The sequence below is a fragment of the Mesitornis unicolor genome, unplaced genomic scaffold, assembly GCF_000695765.1.
Source record: "Mesitornis unicolor isolate BGI_N332 unplaced genomic scaffold, ASM69576v1 scaffold7197, whole genome shotgun sequence".
Taxonomy (NCBI): domain Eukaryota; kingdom Metazoa; phylum Chordata; class Aves; order Mesitornithiformes; family Mesitornithidae; genus Mesitornis; species Mesitornis unicolor.
In genome coordinates this window covers 27,841-47,477 of record NW_010195712.1, presented here as the reverse complement: position 1 = coordinate 47,477, position 19,637 = coordinate 27,841, and the positions used below count along the sequence as shown (strand labels likewise).

At 40.3% G+C, this 19,637-nt stretch overlaps 1 protein-coding gene across 1 annotated transcript in view; it reads left to right on the top strand.

The window, feature by feature from the left end:
- Positions 1 to 2,525: 2,525 nt before the first annotated feature.
- The window catches only part of ABCC3 (ATP-binding cassette, sub-family C (CFTR/MRP), member 3), a 34,926-nt gene continuing 17,814 nt past the window's right edge, over positions 2,526 to 19,637 (top strand). Inside the window, exons 1-11 of the mRNA XM_010188214.1 lie at positions 2,526 to 2,696; positions 3,798 to 3,923; positions 4,805 to 4,942; positions 6,684 to 6,809; positions 7,619 to 7,680; positions 8,843 to 8,974; positions 12,999 to 13,217; positions 15,506 to 15,683; positions 16,234 to 16,395; positions 17,504 to 17,596; positions 18,937 to 19,140. Of these exons, the coding sequence (XP_010186516.1) occupies positions 4,925 to 4,942; positions 6,684 to 6,809; positions 7,619 to 7,680; positions 8,843 to 8,974; positions 12,999 to 13,217; positions 15,506 to 15,683; positions 16,234 to 16,395; positions 17,504 to 17,596; positions 18,937 to 19,140 (1,194 nt within the window). The 5' untranslated portion in view covers positions 2,526 to 2,696; positions 3,798 to 3,923; positions 4,805 to 4,924. The remainder of the gene's footprint in view (positions 2,697 to 3,797; positions 3,924 to 4,804; positions 4,943 to 6,683; positions 6,810 to 7,618; positions 7,681 to 8,842; positions 8,975 to 12,998; positions 13,218 to 15,505; positions 15,684 to 16,233; positions 16,396 to 17,503; positions 17,597 to 18,936; positions 19,141 to 19,637) is intronic.

The window sequence follows — 19,637 nt, the reverse complement described above, 5'->3', positions numbered from 1 at the left end:
AGTCTGTTCTCAGAAAACACCAATTCGTTGAAAGGGAAATTTTTAACAGATCTGTTCCAGGAAAGCGTGTTTATCTGGTCCAGGATGGAACTGGAGCTGGGAAAACCAAGATAGCCAGTGGTCAGGTGTGTCACTGTAGATGTAGGCTTCTCCTTTGGTCTATAGCTCCATTTCCCATGGAAGTAGTAGTAGACTCTTGTTGGTCATCAGGTGGGTGCTGCTTTTTTGTAGTTTCACATAATTTTGGAAAGGTTCCATTTCTACTCTCGGGCATAATTCAACCGAATCTCAAAATCTTACGCGTTTTTCTAGGACAGAAGTTTTGTTTTCTGGCCAGCTGTATTTATACATTCAGAAATGCAAGTCTTTTGCCTTGTTTAAATAAGAGTTAATGAAAACCTTTAAATGGCTTGGCAGCCATACAGTCTGTGTCTCGGATACAATAGTCAGCTTGTGTTCAGTCTGAAGTTAATGGACATCTGGGGTAGTTTCTAGGTTGCTGTCAGACAGAAAGCCATTTCTGGACATTTTTGTCTTACAGGAAAGGCTTAAATTGAGTGCTTTTTTTTCTTTCCCCCCTCAATAACTTTTCCCTTAAACAGAATCTTTGTTTTATTCTGTGCCCAGTTATTGGTATTCTTCCTCATCTTTCCTCTTCCAGGATTTTTTGCAGCAAGCAAAAGGAGCGCAATTGCAAACATGTTCAAGACACTGCTAAACCACATGTAATTTAAAGAGGAAATTAGTATTTTGTGCAATAAGTGATAGCAGATAAGCTTCTGCTTTGGAACTAAAGAACTCTTCAGCTCCACACTTCTAGAGGGCATCCCTGCCCCAGGCAGGGTAGCAGCTAGGGGAGCTTATCATGTTAGAGATGCTGAAATGTTTGATGAGGAGCCAAAAATGGGTGCTCTTTACACGTTCTCTTCCTTTCTGGTGCCAGAGACCTACTTGCTGGAGGAAAACGGAAATAGTTTGAATGTGAAACTGGAGTTTGGTTTGTTTTTGATCTTGTGTTTTAATTACGGTGTAATTGCTTCTGTGTTGTTCATTTGTGGCTGAAGTTTCCTCTAGGTCTGGACAAACCTGTTGAGGTAAATGGGAATATTTTTGTTCCCCTGGCCCGTGCAGGGTGCCTCCAAAAGAGCCATTTCTCAGCTGGAGAGGCACTAAATCCGTGGCATTAAAAGAGTGCAGCTCAGATGCGCAGCTGATGGATTGGTGCCACCCCTCATCACTGCCAGAGGTATCACTTGTGCCAAAGCTGGAGCGCCGAGTGACAAACTTGTCACAGCTCAGCCAAACCAGCCTGCAACCTGCCAAGGCTTTGTAGTTTCATTGCACTTAGGAGCTCTCTTGTGGGTGCGATGTGGACTGAGGCGGCGACGCGTGTCCCTTCTGACAGATCATCACCAAAATTGAGAGATTGTCAGCGGATTGTGGTGAACAAAAGCAGGGCTGGAAATACTTTTGAAGAATTTATATTGAGTAGTCAGTCAGTCATTTATAAGGAGTAGGGAGAAGTGGCTCAGTTTATCTCAAACTGAGAGCTCATACCCAAAAATAATTAGGTACAAGTAAATGAGTGTAGTGCACAGATAAGACATTTGAACCACAGATATCTGTTATATCATCTGCTTGTTAATGAAAGTACAACAAAGTAATTTTAAATTCCCTGCAAGTAAGTGTTTATCTACCGCATTTAAGATGACACATCAGATGGCGAAATGCAAGTTGTGAATTTCCAGTAGGTTTGATTAAAGTCAAGTTCCACTTAACGGTACTGAAATTTCTATTTTAGTTTGAACTTGTGTAACTCTGTGTTTGCATGTGGTGCATTCAAATCCCTAGGTACACGTTACATATGTGAATTGTAGTGTCCGGGGCCACAGGTGGAAAGCATGGCTTGCAGTGATTACAAGAAAAATCTGTATTCCTACCTCTGTGTCAATACATTCCTTTTACCTTTGTTTAGAATAGGGAAGTAATTATAGTTGGAGGCATATGAGTAAGTAGAATAAAATATTAGTTATAATTGGAGGGGGTTTTCCCAGGTCAGCACACAGTAGATCTAAATCTGATCGTTCTCTCCAGTGCTGGACATTCTTGCTGGATGAGTTTTCAAGTCAAGGATTTTGCCCCAAGAGCTTTGTTTAGCAGCTGCTCTCCAGGCTGGGAATGCCTGAGAAATGCCATGGTGTCAGCACCTGTAACCGAGCTTTCGCAAAGACAGAAACACAAGGTGTTTGTCTGCTACGAAATGTATGTCCAGCTCTGAGATGCAGGAAGGCTGAAGTCTGTCTGAGTTTTGCCCAGTATTTAAAACTGTACTTAGCCTTTCTACTGTGGCAGATTAACCACAAGTAGTTGGGGTAGGTATTTTTGGAAAGCTTTTTGCCATTTGCAAAAAGGCCATTTGCTAATTGTGGCAGAATTTGGATACAGCTTCTTCAAGTAGATGTTCCAGTTGGCAGCGTTTCTGCCTCTCTATTAATAAATGTTTTTTATCTTTATTCCAGGATTCAAATCTTTCGATACACACTGATAATCCAGACCTGACACCGTGTTTCCAGAATACCATCCTAGCGTGGATCCCTAGCATTTATCTATGGAGTGCATTACCCTTTTATCTTCTCTACCTAAAGCACAACAAAAGAGGATACATCGTGCTTTCTGTGCTGAGCAGGTTCAAGACGGTAAGATCTCTTTGCAGTTTTGAGTTTATCAGCATTAGTTCAGTATCCCAAGCAAGTGCTGCAGTAGGGTTTAAACAAAATTTCCTCTGATTTATGGGAAAACTGAAGAACTTGCTTACAGGAAACAACAGTGTACGGACGGATTTCTAAGGAAGGATACCAAAGGATAGCACATCTGTGAGAAAATCCATCCTATGAGCCCAGCTTTCTGGGTAGAGAGAGGAGTTGCTTGCTCTGCAGAAAAGAGTTGACATTTTTGTTGAGCCAAAACTATGATGCTTCACCCTTACTTAAGCTGTAAACCACTGAAGGCTGCAAAGAAAGATCTTAAGATAGGTCTACGGAGAATTTAATCTGACTGTTAAGTTAAGCTCAAGAAGGTATTTTTTCAAGCTACTCTACCTACCCAATAGCTATGTGACTGCATCTGCATCTTGTGCTTAAGAGGTGGTTGGTGTCAGCACACCTCAGGTTTATAAATGGCTAGGGCTAAGGAAAGCAAGCAAGTCACAGAATCACAGAATCACAGAACGTTAGGGATTGGAAGGGACCTCAAAAGCTCGTCCAGTCCAATCCCCCTGCCGGAGCAGGAACACCCAGATGAGGTCACACAGGAAGGCGTCCAGGCGGGTTTTGAATGTCTCCAGAAAAGGAGACTCCACAACCTCTCTGGGCAGCCTGTTCCAGTGCTCTGTCACCCTCACTGAGAAGAAGTCACATTCCATGGGCCCTGGAGAACTGGGATTATTCCTGGAGAAAAATTCCAGGCTTCTGCTTCAGGGCATGACTGCCTTTTGTCTGGATGGTGCCTGTGTTTCCAATCAAAACTGAATAGTACGGGGAAAAAAACACAGGTAAATACATTAGTGTTTCTGCTGGTTGTGTTTGCAAATCCCTCAGAAAGCAGCCGAGATGAGGTCCTTGGTTTGAGCACGGTGGCGCGGTTCCGTTATCCTGACGCAGCTGATCAACACAGCAGCGTTGTTGTGTTTACACAGCTTTGTCTTGCTGGGAACCCATGAATCACCAGGGTTTTGAGAGCCCTCTGACTGCTCCTGGAGATGAGTTTACCAAATGCTGTTTCTGTTTGACTGCTTTCAGCTGCTCGGAGTCCTGCTGTGGTGCGTGACCTGGGCAGATCTCTTCTACTCTTTCCATGAGCTCCTGCAGAACAGGACGCTTCCACCAGTCTATTTCGTAACTCCATTGATCGTTGGCATCACTGTGGTTTGTAGCTGTTTCTGTTTATTGTGAGCGATAAGAATAACTCTTTCTTAGGCAGATGAAGGAGGAAAAGGGTTCCTTTGCATTTATTGCCTTATCCTGTACTCTTTCTACGGAATGATTAGTACTTGTATTACCGAAGCAAATTTTGCCTGCTGAAAAGGCCACAGTTACAGATATCTCTCAGCTATATAAATTAAAATCTTTATAATGGAGAGGTTGTTCAGCCTCCCACCTTGCTTTTATCTGTTTCTCCAGGCTCGTGATCCAGGTGTGAATAGAATTTGGGTATGACTTTGCCTAAACAGGGAGATATGATAGACCATGGTTTGTGCATTGTTCAGAATTGTACTGGACTTTGTAAAAATGTCTCTTATCTGGTGGTTGTTCCTCCATTAAACAGAAACCAAATTTTCTTTGCCTAGGATGACAGTCAGACTTGGGGCTGTTGTATGAAAAATGAAGCAGTAGAATTTACCCATTACGGTTTTAATTCCCTTGGTTACATTTTTTTAAAATCTTGTTTTCTAGACAAGTCACAGTTGTCCATCTTGACTGGAGAAATGACAACCTGTACATTTTTTAAAAATGTTTGTATCTAATATTTAATTGTGCCTAACCCTAGGTACAAAGTCTGATTAAAAAAATTGGATTCTGGAGATAAGGCTCTGGAAACCGTAAAACCAGATTATTTCATAAAGTTATATGCTGCTTTCCTCAGATAGAGGAGGTTTTGCCTTTGTCTTTTGTGAAGTTATGATGAGGCCTTATTTCAAAGAGGTCCTGTTGTAGATTATGACTGTAATAGCTGCCAAGTGAGAGTGTGAACAAGGGGAGCAGAGGGATGGGATTGAGTTCACGTATTCCTGTATTTGCTTTTACAGCTGTTAGCTACATTGCTTATTCAATATGAAAGGCTGAGAGGAGTTCAGTCCTCTGGAGTTCTCATTATCTTCTGGTTTTTGTCTGTGCTCTGTGCCGTGGGGCCTTTCCGGTCTAAGATCATGACTACAACAGCACAGGTAACATGCCATCCTTGTTAGCACTTGGAGAACAGGAAATGTAGCATTAACATCTCTGTGAAACTAATGAATCACCAAGTTTGGAGTCAGATCTGAGCCCAGCTTTTGCCAGAGAGAAGGAGAGGTTTGGTTCCGTTGCCTTGACTCAGACTTGTATAACTTGAAGGGAGCTGGGATTTCTCATGCAATGTCAAAAAGCTGATTTTGCTTAGCCCAAAGCTATACTGGAAACCTGATAGACATGTGAGGGCTGTACTAACACTGTATATGTATTAGAACACTCTTTTCTTTTTTTTCCTTCCTGTTTCCCTTTTGCAGCCCCCTTCCCCTGCCGTGTTTAAATAGGGATGGGTAGTAATCAGAGATGACGCATTTTAGTATGTAATGTTCCTTTTTTTGCTTAGGCAGCTCGGCCACGTTATACAGCTCCATAGGCTTTCTCCTGTCAGTGCCTGATGTGCTGAGGATAGCATTTTGACTCCAACTGTGGCTGTAAATAGAGAACAGAAAGTTGGAGGGAGAGGAAAGAAACCTGGGCTGTTAGGATTCCTGCTTGAAAACATAGCAGGTTCTCCCACAGTAAGAAAGTTGTCATGTTTTCCACAGAAACAAATTTCACTAAGTAGGGCAAAGCAGATTGCTTCAGTGATTACATCATCAAAGGCTAGGAGTGAAAAGGAGTATTTGAAAAACATTAAGGTGATTGCTTCTCCTCAGTGAAATCAGCGTTGATTCTGTTTGGTGATTTCCTTTTTCTTTTTTGCACTTGCTTTTTTGTAACTATTAGCAACATTATCCTTTGAGCAAGGATTTTGCTGTGCTAGGCTGTTGTAAATATTCCAGCGGAGGTTGAATTAAACCTTAAATGACAATCTGTGCAGGACTTCTTCAGAAAATAGCTGCAATCCTGGTGTGACCCTTTCAAACACCACTTAAAGTCAATTTTAAAACTGTAGTAGTGGTGAATAAGTACAAATATTGGGCTATCAATGTTTGAATCCTTAATCAACTTATAATTATGAGTGCAGAGCCTTAGAACAGGTATGGGTAAGGTTTCTCTTTTTCTTCCAACTGTCAAGGACCAAACATTCTTTCCCTTGCACTTATGGCTTAAATATTTTAAGTGGACAATGAGAGCATTCACAGCTACATTAGGATGTGAAAAAGCTGTATAAGGGACATACCCTCACAGTGGGAAGTTTTAAGTCAGCTGGAGACTCATATGAGTAGGAAAGGAAATATCGTTGGAGCAGATGGAACTGTTATTATGTAATGCAGTGTTTTTTTGCAGCTTCTTCTGAAAGTATTTAACACTGACTCCTTGTCAGTGACAAGATACTAAAGTAAATGGATGTTCTCTGATCTGGGTTGACAGTTCCTATGCTTAAGACAGGATCTTGCAAGAACCCCTGGAGGTAATTTAAAAGGATGTCATGTAGCCCTGATTCCAGAGGGTGTCTGCATGCAGTGAAGATGTATAAGCACTTTGAACTTGACATAATTTAATGAAAAGCTAGGAGATAAGCATGTTCTTAGGCACTTTACAGAGTATGTGCATACTTTTGTCAGATGATTCCTGCTAGCAACTACTTTGCAGTATTCAACTGCAGGGGAAGAAAAGGAATTGCCAAAAGAAGCTGTGAGAAAGTCAGAGAAGTGTGTGTGTGTGTGTGTGTGTGTGTTAGGGGGGCTGGGAAGTACAATAAAAACAATCATTTACTGTGTTTCTTTTTCCCTCTAGGGCCATGTAAATGAAAGGTTCAGGTTTACCACATTTTACATCTACTTTGCTTTGATAATCATTGAGTTGATCCTTTCATGTTTTAAAGAAAAGCCTCCATTTTTTTCACCTGTTAATACAGATCTTGTAAGTACTTTTACTGTGCTTTATTTATATCTTACAGACAATATAATGTTTTGAGGCTTCCACTGAGAATACTTGTCATTGAAAACAGCTTTGAGTTGTCATTGAGATTGCAGTAGTTAGTGACACCCTTACGAAACACTAGGTATGGAAAGTAATACTGGGGTTTGAAGCTTTTTTGCATTATATGTGTCATCAGTAGTGACTGGAAGCCATGTAGTGAAAGCAGCTCTCTTAGTTGCTGCTTCACAGCAGCTTAATTTACATTTATGAACATTATTTTAAGAGGGTTTTTTTGTAGAGATGGTGGTCTACTTACTTAACATTAATTTAAAGTTGGCTAAAGTCTATAAGGGTTGTCTTAGTAAACGAGTTATATATGTGCTGAGAGTAGATATGGGAAAACATTAATAACAGAAGGTATTAGTGGTGTCACAGGTTAAATTTCTTCTCCAATTCATAAAATTGTCTCCATAACTGGATTTATGTTTGAAACAAGCTGAGATCAAAGTTTATTTCTTAAAATGAACATTTCAGAAACTATAGAATGACATTTCACTTTATATGAGTGTGATTTAGAGGCAGTATATAAAGCAATTTTTAAAGATAAAAGGAGTTCTGCATGACGTGGGAAGTGAAAGAAATCAATTTTATGTCTCATTAGGACATAGATACATACACGTAATATACCATATAATATACCAAAACCGACCAAAATAGTCTGTCTTCTTATTAAGCTAATGGTAAATGTCTTGCTTTATTCATTTTGTTGGTTTGGTTTCATTTTTTTCTCCCCTACAACTTTATTATAGAATCCATGTCCAGAGTTAACTTCAGGCTTCCTGTCAAGATTGACATTCTGGTGGTTTACAAGGTGAGCTTCTCTTTTCAAGCCGTTGGACAGCTTACAACCCCAAACTCTACTTGTGATATGTGTTGTACAGAGTTAGCAATACAGAGATTTTTCCTCTGTAAGTAGTTGATGTTGGATGCTGTTTCATCCACAGTGGTGTCAGCACCTCTAGCATTTGCCTTTTTAGAAACAGCTTTCAGTGTGTTCATACTGGCCAAACCTCTCTGGAGAGTAGTGACAACCACTGTGGCATGACTAACAGAGCATACAGCCTGGTTGTTTGTGCTTACCACATGCTGGAGTGTAACCTAAACCAAGATGTAAGACTTTGTTCCACAAGATTAATTGTGGCAATCTTTCATCAACTTGACGTTCATGGGTGAATGCTTTTTTAAAAGGACACGTTTTGTGCAAGAGGGCAAGTAAACTGAGTTATATAGACAAATGATTACCACCAACTGATACTGCTGTCAAAAGGCATGTGTATTAAAGATGTCAATTTGAGATTGGGCTTTCTACTACTCCATGATAAAGAAGTGGAACAGCTGTCAAAGGTCATGTTAAGACCCAGTTTTTCCATAGGCATTGAGATCTCCATTCTTCCATCCATATAACTTTACTGTCCTGGCAACAGCCCTGTAAAGTTCTTTTCAGTGAGAGAGTGAGATCTTTCTAAACTTCCAGAGTTTTGAATGTTCAGCTTCCCCATCAATATTCTTGGCAATGAGATGTTTGTATCCTGTGACAAAATTCCTCTTACAGTTGAGGAACTGTAGTTTTCAGATAATTTTTTTTTCTTTTAACTTATGTGAGCTTCACTTTTGCATTTTGTTCATCTCTGACAGTTATTCCAGACAGACTTAGTTATTTTCATTTCTAAAGTTTCACCGTTTTCATTTAACACCACAGTTTCATCCAGCTGTTTCTGGTAGTTGCTTTTTATTGTCCTTTTTTTTCTGAAGTGATGTTTTCAATAAAATACATGTAATCAAAACTACGTAATCTCCTTTCCTTAATTGCAAACATTAATATAAGGAACAAAGGGAGATGGAGGTTTAATTATCACCCTTTCCGTAAACAAGTGTCTTCTTGCTTTCGTTAGCTTAATAGTCCCAGAGTTACTAGCAATGCTTTAAGTACTGTTAGCCAAATTGAATTGGATTGTATTTCTCCATATGTGCAGCATGGCAATTCTTGGGTACAAAAGGCCGCTTGAAGATAAAGATTTGTGGTCACTGAATGAAGATGATACTTCAAAAGTTATTGTGGAACAACTAAGTAAAGAGTGGGACAAAGAAAAAGCAGAGTGCAAACAGTAAGTAAAACAAGTCTGCAAACAGAGATTGATCTGAGTCATTTCAACATTAATAAGCTGCTCATCCCTGAAAATAAGCCAAGTAAAACTGGCACCTACGTCTTCAGCCTATCTGTTCTTCATTCATATTAACAGTCAGATTTGCTTATTTTAACATGTCTAGGCGGAGGCAAGCAGGAGCCCTCTGGGGCTCGTGTACAGCTGACACACTTTTTAACTAGGTACTTAACGTCTACGTGGGTGAGTAGTGCCATTTACCGTGTGGAGAAGGGGCTGGAGATGCTCAAACAGAAGGGATTGAGTTGGTTGGATTGTAAAAAAATGAACAACTTTCATTGCTGAGCTGGTAGATGTCTAACCCCATAATTGCATCCCTCCTAGGCATGTTAGAGCACAACTTCTTGGCACCATAAACCCAAAGGAATTCCTCATCACCCCGATCATGAGTGTTTTGGCCTGAGACTATTTTTAGCCTTAAGGCTCTTAGCAGTGAACAACTCTTCACTTTCTAGCAGTAAAGATAGGAAAATTAAAACACGTGAAAGGCAGGAAGGGAAGACATCTCCCACGTTTAAGAGCTGAAATCCTATTCCTGTTGCCTAGAAAGTTAGCAGCAAAATTTTCATAGTCTCTGCTGGAAATGGGGTGAGGGTCAGAACTTACATACAGTTACATCCACGCTGGAGAGGATATCCTTTTTATTGCATGTTCTGTCCTGATCTAATCTTAAGAAATTATCTATTGTGCAACTGTATTTCCTTCTACTGGTTACTGTCCAAAATGTTTCCAGACAAATCGATGTGATAATAGTGTGTTTCAAATGAAAAATGTCAATAAGGAGGAGGCCTGCACTTCCATTTCCTTTCATTGTGGAGATTTCTTCTCCATGTGGAGGCTTTCCTCTGTTCTCATCTGTGAATATCCTTGCCAAATTGGAAAGACCCTGTTATGTGATAATATTAGGAGAGAGTTGTAAGGTTCTTGGCAAGGCTAAATATGATGTGGAGAGTTCCACTTCGCAGCTAAAATTTGAAAGGTTGCCAGCACTAACACCAGCAACTTGTCCACTAGTGCTCTGTGTGTATGTGCGTTGTGGTTTTATGTTAGGGGTTTTTTTTGTTTTTTAAATGTCTCTCTTTTTTATGGTGTGGAATAACGTGCATTGTCTGGGTTCTGGTCTTTTTGCACAGACATAAATCTCACTCCCCCAGGCTGTTATATAGCAAGAGCGCAGCCATTGTGCAGAAGTGCCTAGGGTCTAGGAAAACTTTTGCTAGGAAACCAGAAACCGTGCCTGGAGTTTTGTCCTGGGATTCATTGCATTTTGGAAATTATTCATACAAACTGGGGCCAGTTGGCAATGAATTTAACCATAAATTCTGGCTTGTATTTAGCTCAGGTAAAATTTTGTGGCAACTATATTAATGATTCTCAGGTGGGGAAAAGAGCAAAAACAAAGCAAATCACTGTACTCCAGTTTGCTGTGTTTCACATAACTCTGAAAGCTTTGTGGCTCTGCTTATTCTTCAATTATAAGTCGGTATTCTCAATTACTTCACGTCAAATAACATTAGTGGTAGTTGCTTAGGAACTGTTGTAAATACTTTTTTTTTAAATTCATTAAATCTGTTCTCAGCAAGCTTTTATGACATTAAAAATGCTGTGTCAAGTTGTACACGTGTTGAAAGTGTCGTGGAAAATATTTGCAGTGTACATAGTAGTAATCTATTTTTAAAAACTTAATCAGTTGCAATTCTGGCCTACCTAAAGCTTTAAACTTATTTTATGGTAATGATTAGCACATTTCTTTTGTTCCTAAACCTACAGAACATTTTTTACCTTTTGCTTTACAGCTGTCTTGTGAATTACTGTTAAATAATTGCTAATAATTAATTCACTACTAATGAGTTACAGGAGACATCAGTGTGGGTTTAAGTTGTTACTGTCGTTAGTAAAGCATGCAAAGAGTATTTCTCTGTTACTTTTGCTCTCTGCACGTGTGGCTGAAGTCTCTTCTCCCTCACTTTATTGAGAAGTTCAGCTGCTTCTGAGAAAGAAAGAGCTGTGCTGGATGGAGAAGAGAGTGCTGAAATCTATTGTTGCCTCACTTTTAGTTAGCTTTTGATTTTAGAGACTATGCTTATTATGCAAATGGAAGATGCGGGGCCTTGTCATCACCACTAAGAGAGCTATGTGTTTTCCCATGAGATAATCATCATCTGTTATCTGCCCAGCTATAAATAATGGAAACCAGGTACATGCTTTTTGCTTTGATAAAAAGCTGGGTGTGAGCCGTCCCACACACTGCTGAAAGCCTGACCTCACCTAGCTACCCGTAGTAAACACTAGAAGTGCATTCTCTCTCTTTGGGATTTTTTCCTGCGAGAGATTATTGCATTGCTATTAGGTCACTGTAATAAACATTTGTAATAGCACAAAGCCAGGGGCAAGTAGTCTTGTTTTGGGTTGTTTGTTTTTTTTCAAATCCTTCAATGAGTTTAACAGCCTGGTTGCCAGAAAAATAAAGCTGTGCTCATAAACTCCCCAGGTTTGATCTGGAAGGACAAAGACAACACTGTTTGTTCTTGTCTGGGGGAAACAAAAAATGTCTGGTTTAGGTTCTCCCCCTGCCCTCAGACTTCATTGCAAAGAAATTGGGATTTGTGCATGCCTTTGTTTGAAAGGATGTGAACAAGTTTCTACCTGCAGACTGCTAGCCACTGTGATCAATTTGAATGCTCGCAGGCTGATGGAATTGTTTGACTTTGCAGCCAACCAGCTCCGAAAAATCTGCACCCTCTTTATGAATAATCATAAATCCAACTTCACTTGGTAGTCCTTACAAGTTGTTTTTCAAATGCCTTCTTGTAAGTCTTCACTGTTCCTATAGTCTCTCTTCCATCTGTCCTTTCTTACAAGGCTTATGTGCCCCAGACTCTTAATTTCCTTCTCCCTGCTCCACCTGGACTTAACCTTCCTGGCTGACATTCAGGAAATTGTTCTCCAGGTCCCACAGGCCCCAAGAAACAACAGCAATTCAGTATTTTCTGGTAGAAAAGCTGCCAGGCTGCTCCTTGTGAGCAATTCATGGAGGCAAAAATTTCCCAGAGCACCGCCTCTTTATTGATAGGCAACAGAAGTCAGGCACCCAGAGGTGCTTCTGGAAAACCTGCCTAGAGCCCTGGACAGCAGCATGGACGTGTTGGGTTCATCTTTCATCTGTCAGTCTCAAAGAGCTTTGCAGAAGAGCTCACTTTCATTGGCTTCTTTTGCAGATGGAGTAAGAGGCACAAAGTAAGAAGGAGATACAACCAACCAAGGTTTAAATGCTTGAATTGTCATCTGAGTAAAATTTAGGCACCTGAACCCAAGGTTTCTGTCCTGGAAGAACCTTGGAGATGGCTCAGCTTTGGAGGTGCTATGGTTTGTACTCGTTCGAGTTTCTAGGAATGCAAAACTGTGTTTTGAGAGGGCTGTGCCTGCTTCATCTCTTAGGTTGGCATGTGATTCAGTGTCTGTCTCCCCCGGGGGATGCAGGCTGCCTCTCTGAAAGCAGCTGTGCGATCAGATAAAGCTATAAGTTTAGTACAACTACTAGTTGAATAATGAATGCAGTCTTGGAAGGACTAGGTGAGGGTACCTTTTGTGGTATGTAAATAGCAACTGTTAGATGATTCCTTTACAAGAAATTGGAGATTCAAGGTCAACTCTGTTCTCTGCCAAAGGAAGTCAAGCCTTCATCTCCTACTCCTTTGGGCCACATTCTCATCTCATGGCGATCGATTTTCTGGCCTCTGGAGTACACCTCATAAGTATTGCAGAAAAAAAAAGAAAAGAAAACAAGACTCATTGTACAAGAGTGGCCTATCCCTGAGTGCATTTAGATCTTGTTGAAAGTATTGCCACTGATCAGTAGCAGAGCAAAGGAAGGGGCAGACTTTCAGATGTTAGTGTAGTGCTGTACACACAGGGCAATGACGTTCTCATTGGCGGTTATCTCTAATTGCTTGTTTCAATCCCCTAGGAAAGAAGATGTGGCATACATGAAGAAATCCAACCATATGCTGAATCATGTTGGTGATGGTCCAGAGGAAGCAGAAGTTCTGATCAGAGGCAAGAAGCACAATAGAAAGCCGTCCTTTCTCAAAGCTTTGTTGCGGACCTTTGGGCCATACTTCTTAATTGGCTCCTTCTTCAAGCTGATACAAGACCTACTTTCTTTCGTCAACCCTCAGCTGTTAAGGTTGGTTTACTGTGTGAGTAGTTTCTATGTGCAATCCCTGTGGAGGCTTGGCTTTGGCAAGGAGTATTTGTTTTTGAAATTCATAGCTAGTTTCCCTCACAGCACTGCATGTGTATGCTCCCCCACCTTCCCACTGAAATGCCTTAAGACAGGAGTTCTTTATTGCGGACTAAGCTGTAAGTTGGGCAAGCTTCACTGAAATGCAAGATCTGTAAATCTCCCATCACCAATAGACAGCTTTGAATTACAGATTACCTGCTGCTCCATGCAGTAGTCCAAAGCAATTTCTCCCCATTTCTAAAGGATTATTTGTGAAACCAAAGGTAAGCACTGCTTGCTGGATCCAGTAGTCTCTGTACATCTGATACCCACATGTCTTGGTGGTGGCCGCAGCTGTAGTGTAACTTGACGTACAAACGAAGCGTGATGCTCAAATATGTGGTGCTTTGGCTGTACCGCTGTCATCTGGGAAAGATTTTGAACCATTTAGAGGAGTTCCTGTGTTCTTACTTGTGCGCAGCAGTGAGAATGTGTGAGGCAAAGTTGCAGTAAATTTCCATGTGAAAGAAAATTATGGCTCTATTGAAAAAGAAAAAAAGCAAGATCTTGATGGAAGTGGCACGTCTTCAAACTTCCCTTGTATGAGGGACACCTGTACCTTCCTTTGCCAGAGGGACCAGTTGTTCAGCCTGATCCATAAAGGAATTTGCACGATTCCCACATTTTTTTATCTGTTAGTGTTATTCTTGAAGTGAGAATTCCACCAGATAATCATTAACTAAGAAGGAAGTAACAGTGGAAATACCAGCACCTCTATCAAACAATTATTTTATTACCAAATCAGTGGAAAAGCACATTGTCCTGTTCATGCATGAGAGAGGAATGGAGTGTGGATGGAGGCCACAGGTGGATGTGAGGAAGGGGAGAAGAGAGGGCCCTTCTCCTATATGAGTGTCTCTTTAAATAACACCAGTATGGAGCTGTTCTGAGATCATGTTCTGTGGGTGATCTGTAACATACTAGGAAATTTGCTAAAAAAAGGGTCCAAGCCAGTATGGTGGCATTTAATAGCTTATAGTCTGTCTTCTTCCAGAGTCCCTAATGAAGAGGAGGCAGCTGGCTTCCTTCTGAGAACACTTTAAGTATAATCTATTCTGGGAATTTTTCAAATTTGCATAAATTCCTGGATATGTTGTCAGTGATAAGGCATATGATGGGGAATTTCTTCTTGAATCTAAATTCCCGCAGTCTAGGAAAATGCACTGCTAGTGGTTAGAGAAAATGAAAAAGCCATGGCTGTCTGGCAAGTTGCACATAAGATAGCTTTATGTTTCTACAAGGACTGCTGAATCCCATGCTGGGACTGTGAGGAAGAGTTGGTCCTCAAGCTGTCCACTTACAGCATGAACAACTGGTGCAGAAGGAAGATCTCTCTGGACTGGAAGATGTAGCAACCTTGTGCTTCTCACACAAGGCTTTGGGGCCTGATTTGTAGTTTCCAGGTCTATTTTCCTGCTGCTGGTTATTTGAACCATGGAGTCAAATCTCTGTTCCTCATATATTTTGACAATTCAATACTCTGGTCAGTAGTCTCAAATCACACATGCAATTTTTGAGAACACTGGACATTGCTGTATGTTCTTCTGCTTGTTTGCTACTTGATGGCGTGCAGGTCTCTCAGGCAGAGCAGCTGTATGTAGTAAGAAATGGCTTATTACTAGAAGATGATACAGCCAGTTTAATGGTACTACCATTTCACCAAAAAGTAGGAGTGAAGAGCTCTTTATGCATCCATCCAGGAGGATGTTTTTTAGTCTCTTTTTTTGTGGGAAAACACCCCAGGCAGAAGCACTCAGGCTGCTTGAAAAGGATTTGGGTAGGAAGCTGGTTCTGCCTGCTTTACTACACTGTGCTACTGTGTCCCATCATTCACCTCTTACCCTGGGGGGGCTGCCTAAGAGAGCTCAGACAGTGAGCCATGTGTTTAGATGCTGAATCTCAGGGGAAACCAAGAGTTTCTCGTCATATTTCACTTTCTATAGGCTCATTTGCAAAGGGACTTTCTCACTGGCAAAGCCTAAGGTTTTGCTGTTTTATCTTTGCGATGTTGTTTGACTGAAATCGTAACTCAGCCTGCATCCTGGAGAGCTGTTTACTTTGTGTGGTTAGAGAGAGGATGTGGCAGAATGCCATAGTTGAGAGAAACTGTGTTATGTCCCATTAAACTTGCTGCATGTTTTTATTTTTATTTCTTTTTCCTTTTTCTTCCCTAATCTTCTGAAAAACAGTGTATTAATCGGCTTCATTAAGAACAAAGATGCCCCAGCCTGGTGGGGATTTTTGATTGCGGCTTTGATGTTTGTCTGTGCTGTGCTGCAGACACTCATACTTCACCAGCATTTCCAGTACTGCTTTGTTACTGGGATGAGGCTGAGAACTGGGATCACTGGAGTGATATACCGAAAGGTAAGACTGGAAGCATTTCATTGGTTGGAACACCAGGGTATATCCAAACAAGTGGCCTCAGTTCTCAAATACTCAGGGAAGAGCAGGCATATTGGAGAAGAGCAGCCTCCTGGAAAATAAAAGATTGGGTTTTTGATGAGTTTTTAGGAGTACCTCTATCATACTTTGCAGAATTTTCTAGCAATCACAACTTAATGTGGGTGTACTGATAGGTCATCAGACATATCACAAGCAAATATTGGTTCATTTAAAATATTCGGAAAAGGGATGCAGGAGAGTAGCGTGTTTGTGCTATGAGTTGGTTGGATGCAGCTAGGTTTTCTTCAGAATGCTCCATACTGAATGAGATAGAGGTGCTCACAAGCAAACCATTTCATCAAGTCTTGTTCTTTGGAGATTAGGAATTGATGTAGGTGTGAGTTATTTTATTCTTGTTAGAGAAGCACATTCTTGGGGAGTGTCTTGTTTTGCTGATAATTGAGGATTTCTTCTCTGTGTTTCTCCATATGTCTCAAGATTGTGAATCCACTGAATCTCTCTTGTTTCTCAGTCCTTAGTCATCACAAACTCAGCGAAGCGCTCATCTACTGTTGGAGAAATTGTCAACCTGATGTCAGTGGATGCCCAGCGTTTCATGGACCTGATGACTTTCCTGAACATGTTGTGGTCTGCACCAATTCAGATATTTCTAGCTCTGTATTTCCTTTGGCAGGTACAAACATTGTCACTTTTTTTTCCAGAACTTATGTAAATAATGTGCAAGCTTATTTTTTGTTAATTTGACCCACCACTGCCCTTTTAGAAGCTTGCTGTCCTGGCTTGTAGTAAAATAGCTTGTACACGGTCAATTAGTCTCTTAATTATTTTGTTCAGCTGGTAGGTGTGATAAGGACTTTGAAACAAAAGATAACCTGTATTTCTCCTCTGTTTCTCCTCTATTTCGCTACCATGCTTTGATAGAATCAGTCTTGGACTCCTCACAGTGTTTTCTGTAGATGATAAAAATGAGAGCTTAAGGGAAGTGGTTTAAAAACCAAACCAAAGAAACCCAGGCAAAGCAAATGTAAGCCGTGTATAAAAATTGTATTATGCCACATAAAGAAGTTTTGTGCGAGTCAACATGAAACAAGTCTTATCTGGAATAAATATAATTTTTCCTTTGCTTCAGTAAAGTTGTTTCTGGTCTATTCCAGGTTCAGTTTGAGCGCTAATTTTCATCCTTAAAATGTTTCCTTGCTATTAATCTGTTTTACTGCATAAAACAGTAGCGCCAACATAACCATACTGATTTAGACTTGAGAGCTGTTAAGTTGCAGCAGCTTTATGAGTTACTGCTCTGCTGTTAAGCTGCACTCTAGTAGCTAGCAGTTTGTGTGCTTTCACTCACATTGAGGGTACTGGGTTAATTCTGTAATTTCAGTTCCACATGTTAGAGATAAGTCAATGGAAAAATTTCTCCTGTTTAGCTTATTTGTTCCCTTCCTACATTTGCTCATAGCTCAGTATTTGCATTAGTGCAAACTTACTTTTCCCTTCCTCTGGGAACCACTTAACAAGTAAACCGCAAACTGCTCTGCTATCACCAGTAGTAGCATAATAATAATTCAAGGTGGAGGCTGTCATATTTTTCTGTCTCCTCATTACAGTTGTTCTGTGGTATCGGAACACTTCACTGGGAGGAGTTCAGCTTCTCAATTGAAAACATTCATTAGTGAGGCAATGCATTTCTGTTTCTGTAACGTGGTGTTGTTTTCATGCTCGCTATAGAGAACAGCAGCACTTGGGCACAACAACAACTTCTCTTTTTTCTTTCAATTAAGACTTTAGGGCCTCCTGTGCTGGCGGGAGTTGCTGTGATGGTTTTGCTTATCCCATTTAACTCTGCAATTGCAATGAAAACCAGAGCATTCCAGGTAAGGTGCCAGCAGAGCAGGTGACGTTATCTGCATTGGCAGCTGTGCTATGAGAAATGAAGGCATCAGTCGTCTTTGCCATTAATGAGCTGCCATTTGCACCAATTTACTTCTGAGTAAGATTGTACTGATATATTTAATAACTGTATCCTCTCAGATAGTTTTTCCCATAGTGAATGGAATGCTATTTAAGGGAAAGGTGTGGCATTGAGTCAGTGGCTCTTCATACAACTGGAGCAGCTTCTGGGATTAGCAAGAAGATTCTTTGTCTCCATATACCTTCACCTGGTAGCTTCTTCTATGAGTGTCTAGAGAAGGTGCAAATAAATGATGTACTTTGAACTGTGAATGACTGTTTTCAGAGATGGGAGCTGAAATTGACAGCTTGTTTTTTACACTAATAGCCTGTGTTGACATTTACTGCTACTGAATTGGGCTAAATTTGAGTTATTGTCTTAAGGTAAAAGGATCCTTTATTCCTTTCTTTGTAGTCTTAGTCATCTCTAGTCAAGGAAGGCTAAAAAACCAATATAACAGTGCCCTCTGGCTTTGTGCTAGAAAAATCTAGTAAGTGGTTTGTGCTGTGCAACATATCAGTGACTGGAAGATTTAAAAAAAAATCAAGCTGTTGATCTAAAAAAGGTAAGAGTTGGAAAACAAGTATAAATTATATCTAAGCACAGCCCTAGTAACAGAGTGGTATTATTATGTGCCTTAAAGAGACATCCAGGCTTCCCATTAAATCTCTTGGTTGCTGACATGTTAGTATTAACATTCCTTTCTCCTTGTCCCTTATAAGACGCTCAGAGCTGCATAACTTGGTGTGCATGTGTGTGTGAATGCACCTTTTCATTTTGTCTGTACAGCTGAGCAGGGATTTTATTTTTATTTTTTTAAGTAACTTAATGATGAACTGTATTCTAATGTGTATGAAAAAAATAAACTAGGAGTAACCACAATTTTCAAGGGATACCATAAGAAGTGCAAATATGCATATCAGAAAAAAAATCTGAAGGTATCAAAGGAAGAAGTAGGGTAGTGTTTTCTTCTGAAGTGCCTAAATCTTTCTTTAAAGTGGTTTTGAAAATGTAACACCTAACAGTAAAGATGAATAGAAAGCTTTTCTACTCTGCTTTTCAGCCATTTCCTTTGATTTCTGGTTTCTTGAAAGGTATGGACTTGCACAGTAAGCTTACTGATAACAGTCTGGCTTTCTTTAATTACCTTTTGCATCCTCTTTAGAAATAGCCCAAGGACCATCACAGCTGTGAGACAAGATGTTGAAAGCTCTTTTCTAGTCATTCCTGTGACACTGTCTCCTGTGTTTACTAACAACCTAGGTGGAGCAAATGCGGTATAAAGACTCTCGCATCAAATTGATGAATGAAATTCTGGGTGGCATAAAGGTGCTGAAGCTCTATGCTTGGGAACCATCGTTTTCAGAAAAAGTGCTGGAGATACGAAAGAATGAGCTGCGAGTTCTGAAAAAATCTGCCTATCTCAATTCTTTGTCCACCTTTGCATGGATCAGTGCACCATTCCTGGTAAATGGAATTTGCATGACTTTCTAAGCTGTACAAGGACATCCTTGAAGGATAAGTGTGAGGCTTTCTGCTTGCTAAATGTACATAGGAATAAAATGTACATACTTTAAAAAAAATATTCACATGCATTGAACTAAGTTCCCTGTTCTCTAGAGCCTTTTTGTTAATTGGTATTAAAGTATTTCTTGATAAAGCCTGCGCGTGGAAGCAGGGAATAGCTGTCTCAGGAGAATTTCCAGCCACTTCAAAGTCCTTCCCATAACAAATTGAAACTGGAATTTGAAACCTCAGAGATATTTGTGAATAGCAAAAAAAAAAATTAATTGAGTCAGTCCGGACAACGTCTGTCTTAAGCTTTCATTTATTTCTACCTTTCGTGTTATAGAGCTCCGCTGGGTTTAGTGGGAGAGGGGTTGTTAAATTATTTTGCAACATAAAAAAAGAATGATTTAATGTAAAAAATAAAGCCCAAGTCCTACATTGCCAATTCTGAAATG